Source organism: Poecilia formosa, unplaced genomic scaffold, assembly GCF_000485575.1.
Source record: "Poecilia formosa unplaced genomic scaffold, Poecilia_formosa-5.1.2 Scaffold12, whole genome shotgun sequence".
NCBI lineage: Eukaryota > Metazoa > Chordata > Actinopteri > Cyprinodontiformes > Poeciliidae > Poecilia > Poecilia formosa.
In genome coordinates, this window is record NW_006799951.1 from 3,531,512 (window position 1) to 3,546,458 (window position 14,947).

Below are 14,947 nucleotides of genomic sequence, written 5' to 3' on the forward strand. Positions count from 1 at the left end.
TAGGGGAACAAATGGAAAGACAACCTGTCTTGCTTAGTTTTGTCATCAGAGTCGCATTATTTCCATTCTGTAAGGGAAAAACGTGTTCTGTTAATTGCGCAGATATCAACATGTAGACATCTTAACAGGACAATAAAAGTCCAGAGAGTTTACCGCATGTGTGTGGTGACGGCATGGTGGAGTCAAAGCTGAACTGGAGACAAAATGTTTCCAGCAGGTCAATATGAAGGTCGCTACAGCTATAGCTGAATGTCCATGACTTTCAGAAGACTTTATTTTCACACCTTGTTCTGAGTCCTGCTCTCACAGTGAGTCACACACATTCTCATACACTTGCACCTTTTCAAATTTTTTGTCAAAAACAACAAGCTTTGTTGTGTTTTAGAAGGCTTTATGATGGAGTCGTCTCTATTTACTAATTGACTGGCTGTTTCAGGCTGTTGCACAAGATTTGATAGGGGTATCAGAGTAAAAAGGGCTTAGAGGCAAAAGCAAGCTTGACTGTTTTTTTTTCCAGACTTTTAGTTGAAAAAAACAAAGCAGCATTCATTCAAGTTTGTAGCCATACCATGACAAAATGAGGTATAAATGTTGCTTAATTGTTCTCTTAACCCTCACTGGAGAAACTTTCTGATCCTCATTGTATGTAATTATGTTTGAAGGGTAGAAACGGGCATTCGACATTACGGAGATTTCACAGTCAATGCCGCTTTTCTCCCACTTATCGTCATCTAGCTGCAGTCTCTATGAAAGCATGTTTTGCTTTGGCTTCATCGATCGCTTCTGAACTACTCATGGTATTTAAACGTTAGAGGGTTTTGTTGTTGACATGATGGCCACTCAGGCCTGAATCCTGACTTTTCTCACAGCCGTGAGAGCAGAGACATCATTAGCGATCCATCAAACCGTCCTCTGAGAGTTGAGGATATGGAAAAACAAGGAAGAACAAATGTGTCCATGCCAGCTGATGGTCTGCAGTGATATGACATTTGGCCTAATGGTTTCTTGTAATCAGGAAATGACTGGTTCCAGTTAGCGTGGCTTCATTTGCCATTAATTTGCGTGTCTGCCCATGAACGGAGGGGCGCCAATATTTTTCCTCCTGCACTTTCATTTACAGATTGTTAGTGGAAAACTCTGACGCTGGATGTTTTGCATGGTCACAATTTGGCTCTGAGCCACTGTTATTTCAGGACAAACTTAGCAGAAAGGAAGGAGGAGGAGGAAGAGGAGGATAAAGCGTTGGATTGTCCAGTTTGGCCCAGCTGAGTTTCTTCCAAGTGTCTCTGGGTGCGAGGCTAAATTTAGCAGGTCTGGACCTTTTGATAATTCAGAGGAATTTGGACTTTAAGCTTCTGTTATGAAGGAGCTTTCCCTCCCCAACCGCCCGTCCTGATCTCAGCAACTCCGCTGCTGAGTTTTACAAAATGCTCCTTGCAATGCTGCTGCTAAGAAGAGGGGAAAAAATGTGCAGAGTTTGCTTTGTGTCATTTCATGTCAAATCTAATGTCCTGGGATCCAGCATAGATACAGACAAGAAGTGCAACCTTTGATTCTTTTTTTAGCCTTCTCCGTGTCTTTGTTTTTTTTGTTTGTTTTTTTTTCCGGCTCTCTTCTCCTCTTCCATACGCCCTCGTACTCTCCACGTTTGTTAAACAGGGGTGCGAACATGCTTACCTCATCATTTTTTTGGTGTGCAAAGCCCTATTTCTGTATTGGGATAAAGGACAGCCGAGCAGACTAGAGGGTGCGCTGCTCTTCGAAGCACAGTGACTGTTTCACTGGAGAACTGCGTGGAAAAGAGGAGGGCTCTGTGGCAGCTGGGAGGACCACCCGGTCGCTGAACTTCTGACGCTGGGGAATCACAGACATTTTGATGGAGCAAAGCTGAAATAACAGATAGTGTGGGATCCGATGGCCGACTGTTGAGACGGCAGGATGTGGAGGACTTCTTAAAATGTGACTTGAAACGCTAGCTGGTGGACACAACTGGATTCCTTTACTGTGACATTCTGTGGATGCTGACTTTGGGGTTTTTTGTTGCCTTCGTCAAGATGCCGTTAGAGCCCTGAGAAATAATGTCAGAGTTCTACCTGGTACAGTGATGCTTCTGTTTTCTGAATATATTTTTTTTCCAACAGAGTCAGTTGGATATTTACCTCGCATCACTCTTCTTTTGCTCTTGTTCTTTTTTTTTTTTGACTTTCTCTTTTTTTTCCTGTTTCCTCCAGTCTGACAGTAATGCTAGTTACCTGCGAGCTGCCCGGGCGGGGAACCTTGAAAAAGTCCTTGACTACCTCAAGTCTGGAGTTGAGATTAATATTTGCAATCAGGTATGTTTTACTAAAATGCCAGCCTTCGTAGGAACGTCTGATTTCATCTGTAAAGGAAAGATAAAAACGGCCTGTGCAGCTCTAACTACTCAAAATAATGTTTCTCTCGCAGAATGGCCTAAACGCTCTTCATCTAGCCTCCAAAGAGGGACATGTAGAGGTTGTTGCTGAGCTGCTGAAGCTTGGAGCCACTGTGGATGCAGCCACAAAGGTAAGGCACGCCCAGCCTGGCATGAAAGTGGGCAAAACATGGCCGCCTTTGTTAGAGTTCAAAGCAGAATCTCTAATTAACGAGGCCCTGGGGATTTCCTCTGCCAAGAGGTACATTTATATCATTATGCATATTCAGTGTGATCTGTTGGATTAAAAGTAGAAAAAAGTAGTTTTACTGTTTTTTGTCGCTTTTTGCTTTTTGATACAAACATTTCTCATCATCATCATCAAAAAAATGGATATCAGATGCAGATAATCTAAGCAAATACAAAATGCAGTTTCAATTTACAAAATCATAAAGTTACAGTAATTAGTCACATTTCGGAAAGCTGAAAGCAATTACTACCAGACCTGTAGGATAAATAAATCAGTTCATTAAGAAATGTCTGACTGCATGAAGTAGGGTAATAGATGTTTATCAGTCTGGAAAGTGTTATAAAGCCATTTCTGAGGACTCCAGTGAACCGCAGTGAAAGCTGTAACAAATGGAGAAAACATGGGACATTCCTAGGAGTGGCCCTGCTTACCAAACTTAATCTAAGAGTGGATCAACAATCCATCCAGGAGGTCAAAAATGAATCCAAAATATATTTTTTAAAAAAAATCACGTCTCACTCTCCTCATTTAAGGTCGGTGTTTGTGATTCAGCAATAAGAAAGAGACGGAAGAAATGCCATGCAGTGGAGAGCTTCGAGATGAAAACCACTGCTGACCAAAACAAAAAGAAAATCTCACAAAGGCTCGTCTCAAGTTTACCAAAAAACATCCTGATGATCCCCTAGACGTTTTGGGAAAAGTGTAACTATATATGAGAGGGTGTACAGCAGAAATGAGAGTATACTGCACCAGGACTTGGACAACTTAACGTAACTGGTTTAACCGTGAGTTTTGTTTTGCCAGAAATTGTCCAGCTTTCAGTTTTTGACGTTACTCTCTCACAAATGTAGCTTTTGTAACAGAATATTCGAGCAACACCAGCTGCAAATGGCCCAGGAACACAAAATCAAAGTGTAAACTTTCGTCCATGACCTTAAACGGGCTGCTGATGTTTGAAAACCCTCTATGAAAGAAAAAACAATTTTGTCAAGGAGAGTGAGGCAATATTTCCTCCACAGAGATATAAAAGATTCATTGCCAGCTACTACATGGTAGCTGTTTTCACCAAGGGTTTCACAACCAGCTGTTAGTTTTCACATGAAGTCGGGTTGGTTTGATGTCTTCCTGGAGCAAATGAAGTCGACATTTAAAAACTGCTTTTTGTATTTATTTGGGATGCCTTGTCTGACATTACTGCTTGTTTATTTGAAACATTTAAGTGAGCCCCCAAAAAACAACAGAATAAAAACCGTAACAGGAAAAACAGATTTCCATACCACTGCATAAAGCAAGTCAAACACAAGGAGCGGAGGCAGGTTACTTTATATGCTGCATAAATGGATATCCTATACTCAAAAAGATATCACATCACTATTCTGACGTGGAAAAGGGTTCAGAAGCGGAGCCAATGGAAACATTATTCACATTTGTACCTCGAAGGCTTTTTATTCCCATTTTGTCGACTGGTTCGGCGTGTCTGCCCCGGGCCGCCCGCCTGGCGCTGACATAAACATGAGACGCAATAAAATATTTAAGATCAAGGAGAAAATCTCCAATTAAAATATCTCTGTACTGTGACCCTGAGGATTCTTAGGGATTAGTCTGGGTGCTGCGTGCATCTTAATGTCATCAGATGTTAGGATTTGGCTCAGCTTTTATGGGTAGTAGAGAGGACACCTTGATTTAGAGATTTCTGATGTTGTTGTGTAGCCAGCCTTCTGACATTGTTCTGCTCTAGTTGGGGAGAAAATACAATGTCGTGCTCGACTTTGATTCATTGAATAATGTACGCCATACTTTTTAGTCTTTTTATTTGCAAAAAACAACAAACTGTATTCTTTCCACTATTTCTGCAATTATATGTTGCTCTAAATTGGTTTTCTTCTCTCCCTTGGGATAACAGTAAAATACATTGAAGCTTGTAGTTGCAATGGCATTTCAAGTGGTCAAGTCGCTACCTATAACTTGTCACTTGTACTTTTTCTGAGTCTGCTTTGAATATCAGATGTTAAATTCACTGCGACTGAACGCGGTGAACGTGACCAATCGCTGTTTTGTCCACAAGCTCATTCCATATCATATAGCCAGAGGACAATGTGAAGGTCAGCTCTGCCTTCACTCTGACCCGGACACATTCGTAGAAGGTTGGCGAGGTTTTATTTTTGGGCCGCGTCTCATTTACGTGTGGGATGTCGGGATCGGAAGTGACACATTGTTGGCAGTGCAGCTAGCGGGGGAGGGGGGATCCCAGAGTCCCCAAATACCAGTTCAAGCATGTGATCGGCGGGGATGGGATTTACTAGATCACATGGATGCGACCCACGGTGACAAAGAGCAAAACTGGTCGGACAGGTGGGCCAGAGCTTAACGTGCATTCCCTTGGCTGTTGTGTGTAATCCAGAAAGGAAACACTGCTCTGCACATAGCCTCGCTGGCTGGCCAGGCGGAAGTCGTCAAAGAGCTGGTTACCAATGGAGCCAACGTCAACGCACAATCTCAGGTGGGACACGAACACAAACATTCACTTACAGATGAAAATAAAAAAAAGAAACTAAGGTCGCCCTGCTCCGTTGACCTGAAGCCAGTATAATGTAATCACACTCTCACTGATGCACGCGTTTGTTGGGCCTGATAGTGTATCAGGCAGTCAGTGACATTGTGGGAATCACTCAGCGGAAAGGATGTTACTGACAGTAGGTGGCAAATTGCCAACTAGGCCTCTGCGGAAAACCGCTGTCCGTGCATTTTACATTTAACTCTGTCAGATCAAGGTGAGAAGTGACGAGAAGTCTGACTGCTTCTCTTGAAGCAGGGGTCTCCAGCTCCCTGCTTGAGAGACGCCGTGCAGCAGCTCTTAAATGCACCGCTGTTCCAGGAACACCCGGATACAGCGGATGGCTCGTTACCACACCTCCGCAGCACTTTAATGGCACGTTAAGGAGGCTTTTTAGTTTCTTGATTGAAGCATGCTAAAGCATGAATGCGTCTAACAGCTGCAGGACAGTGTCTCTTCAGAACTGGGGTTGGACATTCCTCCATTACAGCAGATAGAGCCAAAAACAAGACACGAGTATTACCTTAAGGGTGTTTGTGAGGATGTTTTTGTTTTGGCTTGATTTTTGTCACTGATGTTGTCAGAAATATTGGCTGAGTCTGAACAAAACACAGCTGCATTTTGAGTAATTACAGCCCATCTTACGGGCTGATGATATTTTCCTGAAGTGAATTATTTGGTTGAAGATCCAGTGATCTTGAACAAGTCCCTTGTGTTGACCTGTTTGTAACTGTAACTGCTTGTGTGCCTGTGTTTTTCTTTTTGTTTGTTTGTTTGTTTTTGTTTTTTGACTCTGGGCTGTGTGCAGAATGGCTTCACCCCTCTCTACATGGCGGCGCAGGAGAACCACCTGGAGGTGGTGCGGTTCCTTCTGGAGAACAACGCCAGCCAGAGCATCGCCACCGAGGTAAACGTGTGCGCGTGCGTCCTACTCGCATGCCGGTTCGGTGGTGCGTTTCTGTGTCAGTGCTGTCGTAGAGTTCGTCTCCATGCGTTCGCCTCAGTCACTTGTGGTCTTCACAGCTGTTGTACTAACTACGTTCCTCTCCTCTCCTCCTTTTTCTTGTCCCACCCCCCTTCCCCACCCACTCACTCCGCACCTTCCTGTGTCTCCGTCTGTCTCTCCATCCTCTCGGCTGTTTGCTGCCGCGGCGTTTCCCCTCATCCTCTCTGTCTCACATCATCACTCTGTTTGTCTCCTCCTGCCCTCCTGTTCCCACTCCCTCCCTCTCCCCCCATCTCTTCGTGAGGGCCATGGCAGAGCCTCATTGATTGGTAGTGTATGTTGGTGGAGGCAGAGTGACCTTGAGTCGGTCACGAGACGTGGTCGGCTCCGCTTGCTGCCTCTCCTCCACCGCTGCTGCCGTGATTTAACACCACTCAGTCTGTGGGACTCAAACACACAAACACAAACAGGGATAGATGTAGCTGCTAGTGCTAATGCAGAAGGCAGTATACAGCTACGTGCTACAAAATGGGACATCCCTCTGACTTATGTAACACACACCATTGAATCAGCTGTATTTGTGTAACATATCTGATGAGCTGAATGGACCACATGATGCAATTATGCTGTATTTGAAGAAAGTTTGCAAATAATGAAAAATCCAGCTTCTTGATTTGCTGGAAAGTATTATAATTCATTAATTATGGATTTTTTTTCCCCCATCAGAGCTTTGCAGGATTAGTGTGAAATATGTCACCACCAGTTGTAAATAATTGGTTAAATTTTTTTGAAACCGAGGTTCTGTGAAGTTATCTGTAAGGATTTCTGTACCTGTGGTAGAAATATTTCTTATGGCCCCGAGTTTGTAGAAATTGTTTGCTGTTGGAGTAGGTGTCAGACGGACCACCATTTGTTTAAGTTAAAGAAACTCACTGTGAAAATATTGAATTACTCTGAACGTAATGCTATATTAAATATTTACACAATCATGAGAGACAGGTATTCGGTTTTTCTTGGACGTAATTGCTAACAAAACTAGCCTGGTGGAGAATGAGGCTGTTATGTATCCATAGGCAAGATACAATCCAAAGATTGTATCTTCCTGTACTTTGGGGATCTTATGGTTGTTGTTTTTTTATCACAGTTGATCAGGCAGTAGTCTTCAACAACATCAACCTTGTTCAACTATGCTAAAATTAATGAAATAGTAAAATCAGTGACAGATTTAAAAAAAAAAATTAGATAAAGAGTTTCTAACTCAAATCTTCAAAAACAGATGTCTTTCGTTTTTGTTTTTTTGGGGGTTTTTTTCAAATATTCCTCTGGTACAACACATCTAAATTTAATAAGTGGTTTATTAATGGTTTGTTCATTACTATATCATATATCGATCAGGTGTCTCTAGTTATTAACTCATCTGTGTTGGAAGCAGGGATGCATCTAAACCACGCAGATCAGAAGATGTGCACAGTTAATATCCACCAACCAGCTACACTGACCTCCAGTGTTCACTTTTCTGCAAGTAAATGCATCCTTTGTAGAGAAGACCATTAGACAACACTCACTAGAGTTTGATGTCTTTCTATTGTAGGGTTAGAGGAAATCCTTTCAACAATGACTTCATAGGACCTCGTTTCAAAAAATCCCAACTACTCAGACACACTCTAAATGTAAACTCCGTCTTTTAAACAAATCCAGCTTGACTTCATTTGTTAAACTTGTATTTTGTGTCTCTTTGCCCCGCCCTCCAACAGCAAGTCAGACATGTAAAAATGTGCGAGCAACATCTCTACATATTCTGCTCTAAAACCTGCTTCACTACCATCAACCTGCCACTCATCATCCATTCCACCTCTAAGTGAAGCATTTCTCTGTTTGGCATCGGTGACCTTCTCTGTCCCCTCGTGTGCAGGACGGCTTCACCCCTCTGGCGGTGGCCCTCCAGCAGGGCCATGACCAGGTGGTCTCCCTGCTGCTGGAGAACGATACAAAGGGCAAGGTGCGTCTGCCTGCCCTGCACATCGCCGCACGCAAGGACGACACCAAGGCCGCGGCCCTGCTCCTGCAGAACGACCACAACGCCGATGTGGAGTCCAAGGTGAGCGTTGGGGAAGTTCAGCTCTGATCTGGGTCCTTCGGTCGGCTGGTTAATGTCAGATTTTTTTGTTTGAACTCAAATGACTTTGCGTTTTTCTATTTGTTTTGTCTCTTGCTTTCTTTTCTTTCCTGTTATTGGAATTTGTTGCAATTATTTATATTATTTTTATTTCTGGCAAAAAGGAGAAAGAAGTAAAGTGATTTGGAGGAAACTTGATTACTGTTTGGGACAGTGATTTGCTATCTGCGTTGGTGTTAACTAAAACAAGACAATACGTGCGATAATAGTCTTTTTTTTTTCAATTTTATGTTTTCATATAGTGAAAAAAACATGCCTACTAACGGTGTTACAGACCATCAAAGAACTATTAGTTCATACCAGCAACGTTCTCGACCTTTTGGATGCACGGCAGCCATATTGGATGCTGAATTTAAGACGACATAAGGATGTCCGATCGTCCCAGTCAAGATTCCCGACTTCAGGTGGAGCTTTTGTCGTATTTCAAACTGGAATTTAGAAAATCCGACCTCAAAGCACTCAAAATGCATCATAGCTACATTAATTTGCAAAGATCTCCGTTTATCCCTCTTTTTTTTGTTCTTTGTTTTAAACTATTTGAATGTTTTCAAAGCGCTATAAATTCAGCACGATTCTGCAGGTATTTTATTGTAAGCTACTCTGTCCTCAAGCCGGAAATCTTACGCAAAGTAGACTCAGGGTACATTATTTCTCACTGAGCTCCTTCTCTCCTCTTTGCTTTTTCTGCTTTTTTTTTCTCACTAACTGCCCATTCTCTCTTCTTTTGGCTGACTCTGTAGATGATGGTGAATAGAACAACAGAGGTACACATATATATCTGTACATTATGTAGTTTCCTCATTACAGTCCATAAAAACAAATAACAATCACTTCAGTGCCCCCCGACCTGATGCAGTTGTGTTTCTGCAGCCCTATATTATATCCCCTCGTTCTCCATTTTAGCTCATGTCTTCCTCCTCTTCATTGCTTCATTATGGTGTATACCTCAAATCATGGAGAAGAGTCAAAGTAAAAAAAAAAAGCATGTTTATACCAAAATGTAAAAGAGAAAGTAAAATCTGGAGCTATAGAGGCTTGGGTATCAAGGTTTTCCTTGATTTAAATGGTTTCATGGTGTCCAAAAATGTCAAAGATTTTTTTTTTTTGGCAAATGATTTGCGAATGTTGACAGAAATGTTGTCCATGAAACTGGTCGACATGATAACCAGTGACCGCATGAGAAGTGGTTATCATCCACTGAGAAGCTGCAGTTTGTCTATAACCTGCATGGCAACAACCCCTTTAAGCTGTAAAACGTCTCGCTGTCTAGCAACAGCCGCTCGGTCTGTTGCTAGAGCAGAAGAACTCGGTCTTTAGCATACAGTGCCTCGCAAAAGGATTCACTCAACTTTTTCACATTTTGACTTCAATGCATTTTTGTTACAGTTTTATGTGACGAACCAGCACAGAGGAACATACTTGAAGTGGAAAATGCATCTTTGTTTTTTATTTTCCATTTTTAAACCTGCGTCGACGCGTTGCAGAACAACCTTTTGCTGCAGTTACGACTCGAAATCCTGAGCAGATGTTTCTCCATCAGCTTTGCACATCTAGAGCCTAAAGCCTTTGCCATTTTTTCTTCTCTGTGAAGACTCAGGGCCAGTGAGATTGGTTGGAAAACATATGTGGGCATGTTTTTTTGTGTTTTTTTTAAGTCTTACCTTAGATCCTTAAAAAATCCAAAACATGTTTCACTGTGGGGTTAATGTGCCACACATCTTGGTTTGCATGTTTGCTGGAAAGTTCGTGGCACCGCATGGCTCATGGTAAACCACAAACAGGACTTCAAAAGACTTTTTTTTAACAACAGATTTGTATTTTACAAAGACGGATCTGCTCTCAATTGAAATATCAGCTATATTTATTCTGAAATGGAACATGCAGTAGTTATTTAGGTGTTTACATATTTTCATCTACTTAATAACCTTGAAAACCAATGATCATCCTTCCACTTCACAATCCTTCTCTGTTGTGCCTTGGTCTATCAAATAAAATCCAGATGAAATATACTGACGTTTCTGCTCATAAAACAGCAAAACGGCCAAAGGACATGGATACTTTCGCAAGGCACTGCACTTCTAGTCCTAAATTCGTCCACTTGAAGCATTTTGCATGGGACCAAAGCAACAAACATGACGCTGCTTCTGCGATAACCAGGGCCCCTTTGTCACACCAAAGCCAGGTGGCCACCTCCTGTGTGAGCCTGTTTGGCTTGGCTTTATTTCTGCCATTGGCAGGCCTGACAGTCATCTGGTATGATTCACCCAAAAATGGCTTTGCTGACCTGAAGCTTGAGCATCGTGGTCAACAAATGTGCTTAATGTTCAGACTGATGAAGGGCTTTTGATGGTTCTATTAGTTTATCACTGACTCACAATTTTTTTTAAGGGTCAGATGACAATTTCATGTTTAAATATCAATTAAAAACATCTCAAATTGATTGCAACTGTAGTGTTTTACATGTATTCAGTGTGAAACTTTCTGCCTTGCTAATACATAGTAAGTTCTTAATTTTAGTACCTAAAAATCTTTGTGCGAGATTCCCTCTGTTATTTGGTTGCCAGTTTTTTTTGTTGTTGTTGTTGTTGTTTTTTTCTGGCTTTATCAGCAGTTTTAACTAACAATGTAATCCTACATGATGCCTCCCATTTAAAATGTAAGGAGCTGGATTTGTAGTTAATTTCTAGTGTAGTGGTTTTCATCAGCAAGATGGTTAGAATGTCAAAAAGTTTAATCAGTCACTCAAACTTTATTTATAGACATTAATTTATAGATGTTAAAACAGAAGGATGGACATAAAACCACAAGAGGCGTGCATTCACAATGACCTAATTATTTAGACAGACAAATAATAATAATAATAATAATAATAATAATAATAATTGTACTAATTATGATAATAAGATGATGAAAATAAAACAACAATAGAGAATGAGGAAATATAAAAACTGAGGTTTATTTTTTAAATAATTTTCTTTTTACTTAAAAAAAAATTCTAAATCATTTAAAGCTCTGCTTTAGATTTTATACCATCAGCTCTTAAAGACGCATATCTATGAGAGGGGAGGCGCTAATGTTGATTAGCACGTAGCTAGACCCACGTGTAATGCATCTGTACAGACTTTCTCTTAGTGAAAACGTCAAGTGTTAGTGACCATGAATTTGTCCTTGTTTAATGTAGACAAAAAGCTGAGATTCAGACTTCTTTTGATGATTTGGTTGAAATATTTTCTAACATAACGTGTCTGTTTGTCTGGTTGTTTTTCTTTTTTTTCTCCTGAAACCTCAGAGCGGCTTCACTCCCCTGCACATCGCAGCTCATTATGGCAACATTAACGTGGCCACGTTGCTGCTTAACCGAGGGGCTGCTGTGGACTTCATGGCTCGAGTGAGTTTACTCTGCCCTCTGCTGTCTGGTGGGGGTATTACCAGCTTCCAGTACAGAGACAAACTAGCTCAGGCAACAGAGAAATTCTTTTCATTTCTATCTTTACTTTGTTAACAATATTGTCAGCGAGGAAAGACACATGACAATAAATACCATGGCATCAGAAAAGGTTGATTATAAACCAAAAAGGTCGTCTTTACTACTTTGATGCAACATGGATGACACTATAGGGGCTATGAAGGGACAAAATCAAACTCTGCCTCTTTAATGGCCTTTTTGCATTTCTTGTAGATTTCATAGGTTTTACTCTGCACAATTACATTTCATTACATCAAATACACCTGCTTAGTTCCTCCAAAATAATCCTGTAAATATTTTCCACAGCAACACTATTAGATCTGAGGGCAAGTGCCACCAAATCCTCTGCTTCATCAGATGTTGCCTGCACCATATTTAATAGGGGCCTAATTACTGGGTGTTGGCTGCTGTTTTAAGGGGTTGCTGGTGTTTGTGCCGATTTTGACACTGATTACACGTCTACAACGTCTTGCCAGAGCAGAAGGGATAGTTAGACTCACCCAAGGAAGAGGCTCAGCAGATGCTTGTTTTTGAATTTACACCATTTGTTTTCACTGAGGGGTTGGCCTATGGTTGTTTAATTGTTGAAATTGCTGGTTAAATGAGAAATGGCTAAATGATCAAATGCTTTAATTACAGTTTTATTCAACTGGTGCTTTTGGCAAATAAGAGGTACATCAATTTGCGGTTAAATATTTTCAGAAACATTCCTATTTTTCTATCAGAACGACATTACTCCGCTTCACGTGGCATCAAAAAGGGGCAACAGCAACATGGTGAAGTTACTTCTAGACAGAGGGTCCAAAATAGATGCAAAGACCAAGGTGAGACTAGACTACAATTTATCCATGAAAGACCTTGTAATGTATAATAAAGGGGATGAATATTTATGGATCGATATGTTTTCAGGATGGTCTGACGCCTCTTCACTGTGGAGCGAGGAGCGGCCACGAGCAGGTGGTAGAAATCCTTTTGGACCGAGGAGCACCCATCCTGTCCAAGACCAAGGTAGCTACCTGAACGATAAGCTTGTGAGCCGACGCTTTGCTCGTTAAAGGAAGAGGTCACAAAGACATCACATTTGTTCTTGGCTGTTAAACATAAGGTCTTAGTAAGTCATACCTTCATCAATAACACTGACACGTTTGTTTCAATCAGCTCCTCTAATCACACAGAGCGATTTGAAATCTGTTATCCAATCAGACAGCAGAACTGTTGCTGTAGCGTTGTCGCATTGTCTCCATAACGTCTGTGCGACTTCTCCAGAGCAGCCTGTCCTCGCTGCGTAAACCCTGCCGTTTGACCGCGCAGGACGACCAGTGTAACAACATAGACATTGTTGTAATGACCTCGTTATAACAATGCTTCTGTAACAGCAACTTCCTTCGCAGTTTTACCTGTACAAGCGCACGGCTGCGTCCTAACTGCGTGTTGTCTGTCTGTCCACCTGTGTACGTGTCTGTCTGCGTGCGTCTGTTTTTTTCTTTTCTCTCTCTCTCTCTCTCTCTCTCTTTGTCTGGATCTCTCCGTCTCCTCCCCTCTCCTGTTTTCTGTTCTCTCTGCCTCTCTCCGACGCCTTGTAGAACGGCCTGTCGCCGCTGCACATGGCCACTCAGGGGGACCACCTGAACTGCGTCCAGCTCCTGCTGCAGCATGATGTGCCGGTGGACGACGTCACCAACGACTACCTGACGGCGCTGCATGTCGCCGCGCACTGCGGGCACTACAAGGTGGCCAAGCTCATTGTGGACAAGAAGGCCAATCCCAATGCAAAAGCTCTGGTGCGAACAATGTGGGAGCATGCTATGCTCAAAATGGGTTAATATGATTGTTGAATTTTAGTTTGTGAACCAAAACCAAGTTATTTTGATGCATGCTCTTAATCAGAGGTGGCAGTCCAGGCCAAATAGTTGAATCATAAACTCAACTCGGTGTTTCAATTGAACATTGATCACAAATATGTATCAATAGTTTTAGAAGACCTCCTGCAAAACGTCCAACGTTGACTAGATGTCACTGTAACATTAAATTTCTCCCTGTCTAGAACGGCTTCACTCCGCTTCACATCGCTTGCAAGAAGAACAGAGTAAAAGTGATGGAGCTTTTGCTGAAACACGGGGCGTCCATACAGGCCGTAACAGAGGTGCAACACCGAGCCGGAGCGCAGTTCCAACAAAATCCAATTTGTTTTGCTCTTCAAGCTTGACGTGCTTTACAGACAGATATTTGAATCGTTACTGTTTCCATGCAGTCTGGCCTAACGCCGATCCACGTGGCAGCCTTCATGGGCCATGAGAACATCGTCCACGCACTTACACGCCACGGAGCGTCGCCCAACACCACCAACGTTGTGAGTGGACGATATCTAAATGATGCTGATTCTGGGTTTTGTCCAACTTCGACTTGAAACGCATTGTGTTTGTGTCCTCCAGCGAGGGGAAACGGCTCTCCACATGGCGGCGAGGGCCGGCCAGGCAGATGTAGTTCGTTACCTGCTGAAGAACGGAGCCAAGGTGGACACCAAGTCCAAGGTTAGTGCAAAGCGCCTCACTATGATTCACTCAGTCCAGTGAATAACGCTAACGGTCACCTCATCGCTCCGCGTGTAGGACGACCAGACAGCATTGCACATCTCCAGTCGGCTGGGAAAGGTTGACATCGTCCAGCAGCTGCTGCATTGTGGTGCCTCTGCCAACTCTGCCACCACTTCAGGTTACACGCCCCTTCACCTGGCCGCCCGCGAAGGCCACCAGGATGTCGCCTCCATGCTGCTGGAGAACGGTGCCTCGCTTTCCTCCTCCACAAAGGTAAATCCCACAGAGGTCAGGTGAAACGCAGACACTCAGGAAACAGAACGGAGGTCCTCAGGTTTCAGTACCACACTTCCCCACTAGTGGGCCTCCGGGCTGCTTGTCCCTGTTTTCTGTTCCACATCCAATTTCGATTCTGACAATTGTATGTTTTGGGGGCGGGGGAGGGGAGATTTGTAACATCAGGATTGTTATTTAAAACATTTCCTGGAGTTAACTATGATTTTTGGTTCTAGCTCAGATCGCATATCCAAGTAAAGATCGAGGTCAGAAAAAAGAGATGAGGAGAAGAATTAATGCAGCCGGTTTGTGGAAGTGTGCGATGTGTAGCTGGGGGCTGTTTTTAAAGGTCA

At 42.6% G+C, this 14,947-nt stretch overlaps 1 protein-coding gene across 12 annotated transcripts in view; it reads left to right on the plus strand.

Moving 5' to 3' along the window:
- ank3a (ankyrin 3a) overlaps positions 1 to 14,947 on the plus strand; it is a 91,592-nt gene that overhangs the window by 24,510 nt on the left and 52,135 nt on the right. For 6 of the 12 annotated variants that reach the window (XM_016667984.1, XM_016667990.1, XM_016667985.1 and 3 more), the window contains exons 2-15: positions 2,232 to 2,333; positions 2,446 to 2,544; positions 5,044 to 5,142; positions 6,005 to 6,103; positions 8,055 to 8,240; positions 9,059 to 9,082; positions 11,608 to 11,706; positions 12,510 to 12,608; positions 12,694 to 12,792; positions 13,368 to 13,565; positions 13,829 to 13,927; positions 14,036 to 14,134; positions 14,217 to 14,315; positions 14,394 to 14,591. In XM_016667984.1, coding sequence (XP_016523470.1) covers positions 2,232 to 2,333; positions 2,446 to 2,544; positions 5,044 to 5,142; positions 6,005 to 6,103; positions 8,055 to 8,240; positions 9,059 to 9,082; positions 11,608 to 11,706; positions 12,510 to 12,608; positions 12,694 to 12,792; positions 13,368 to 13,565; positions 13,829 to 13,927; positions 14,036 to 14,134; positions 14,217 to 14,315; positions 14,394 to 14,591 — 1,599 coding nt within the window. The remainder of the gene's footprint in view (positions 1 to 2,231; positions 2,334 to 2,445; positions 2,545 to 5,043; positions 5,143 to 6,004; positions 6,104 to 8,054; positions 8,241 to 9,058; positions 9,083 to 11,607; positions 11,707 to 12,509; positions 12,609 to 12,693; positions 12,793 to 13,367; positions 13,566 to 13,828; positions 13,928 to 14,035; positions 14,135 to 14,216; positions 14,316 to 14,393; positions 14,592 to 14,947) is intronic. The other 6 variants (XM_016667996.1, XM_007545403.2, XM_016667994.1 and 3 more) reach the window with 1 other exon arrangement.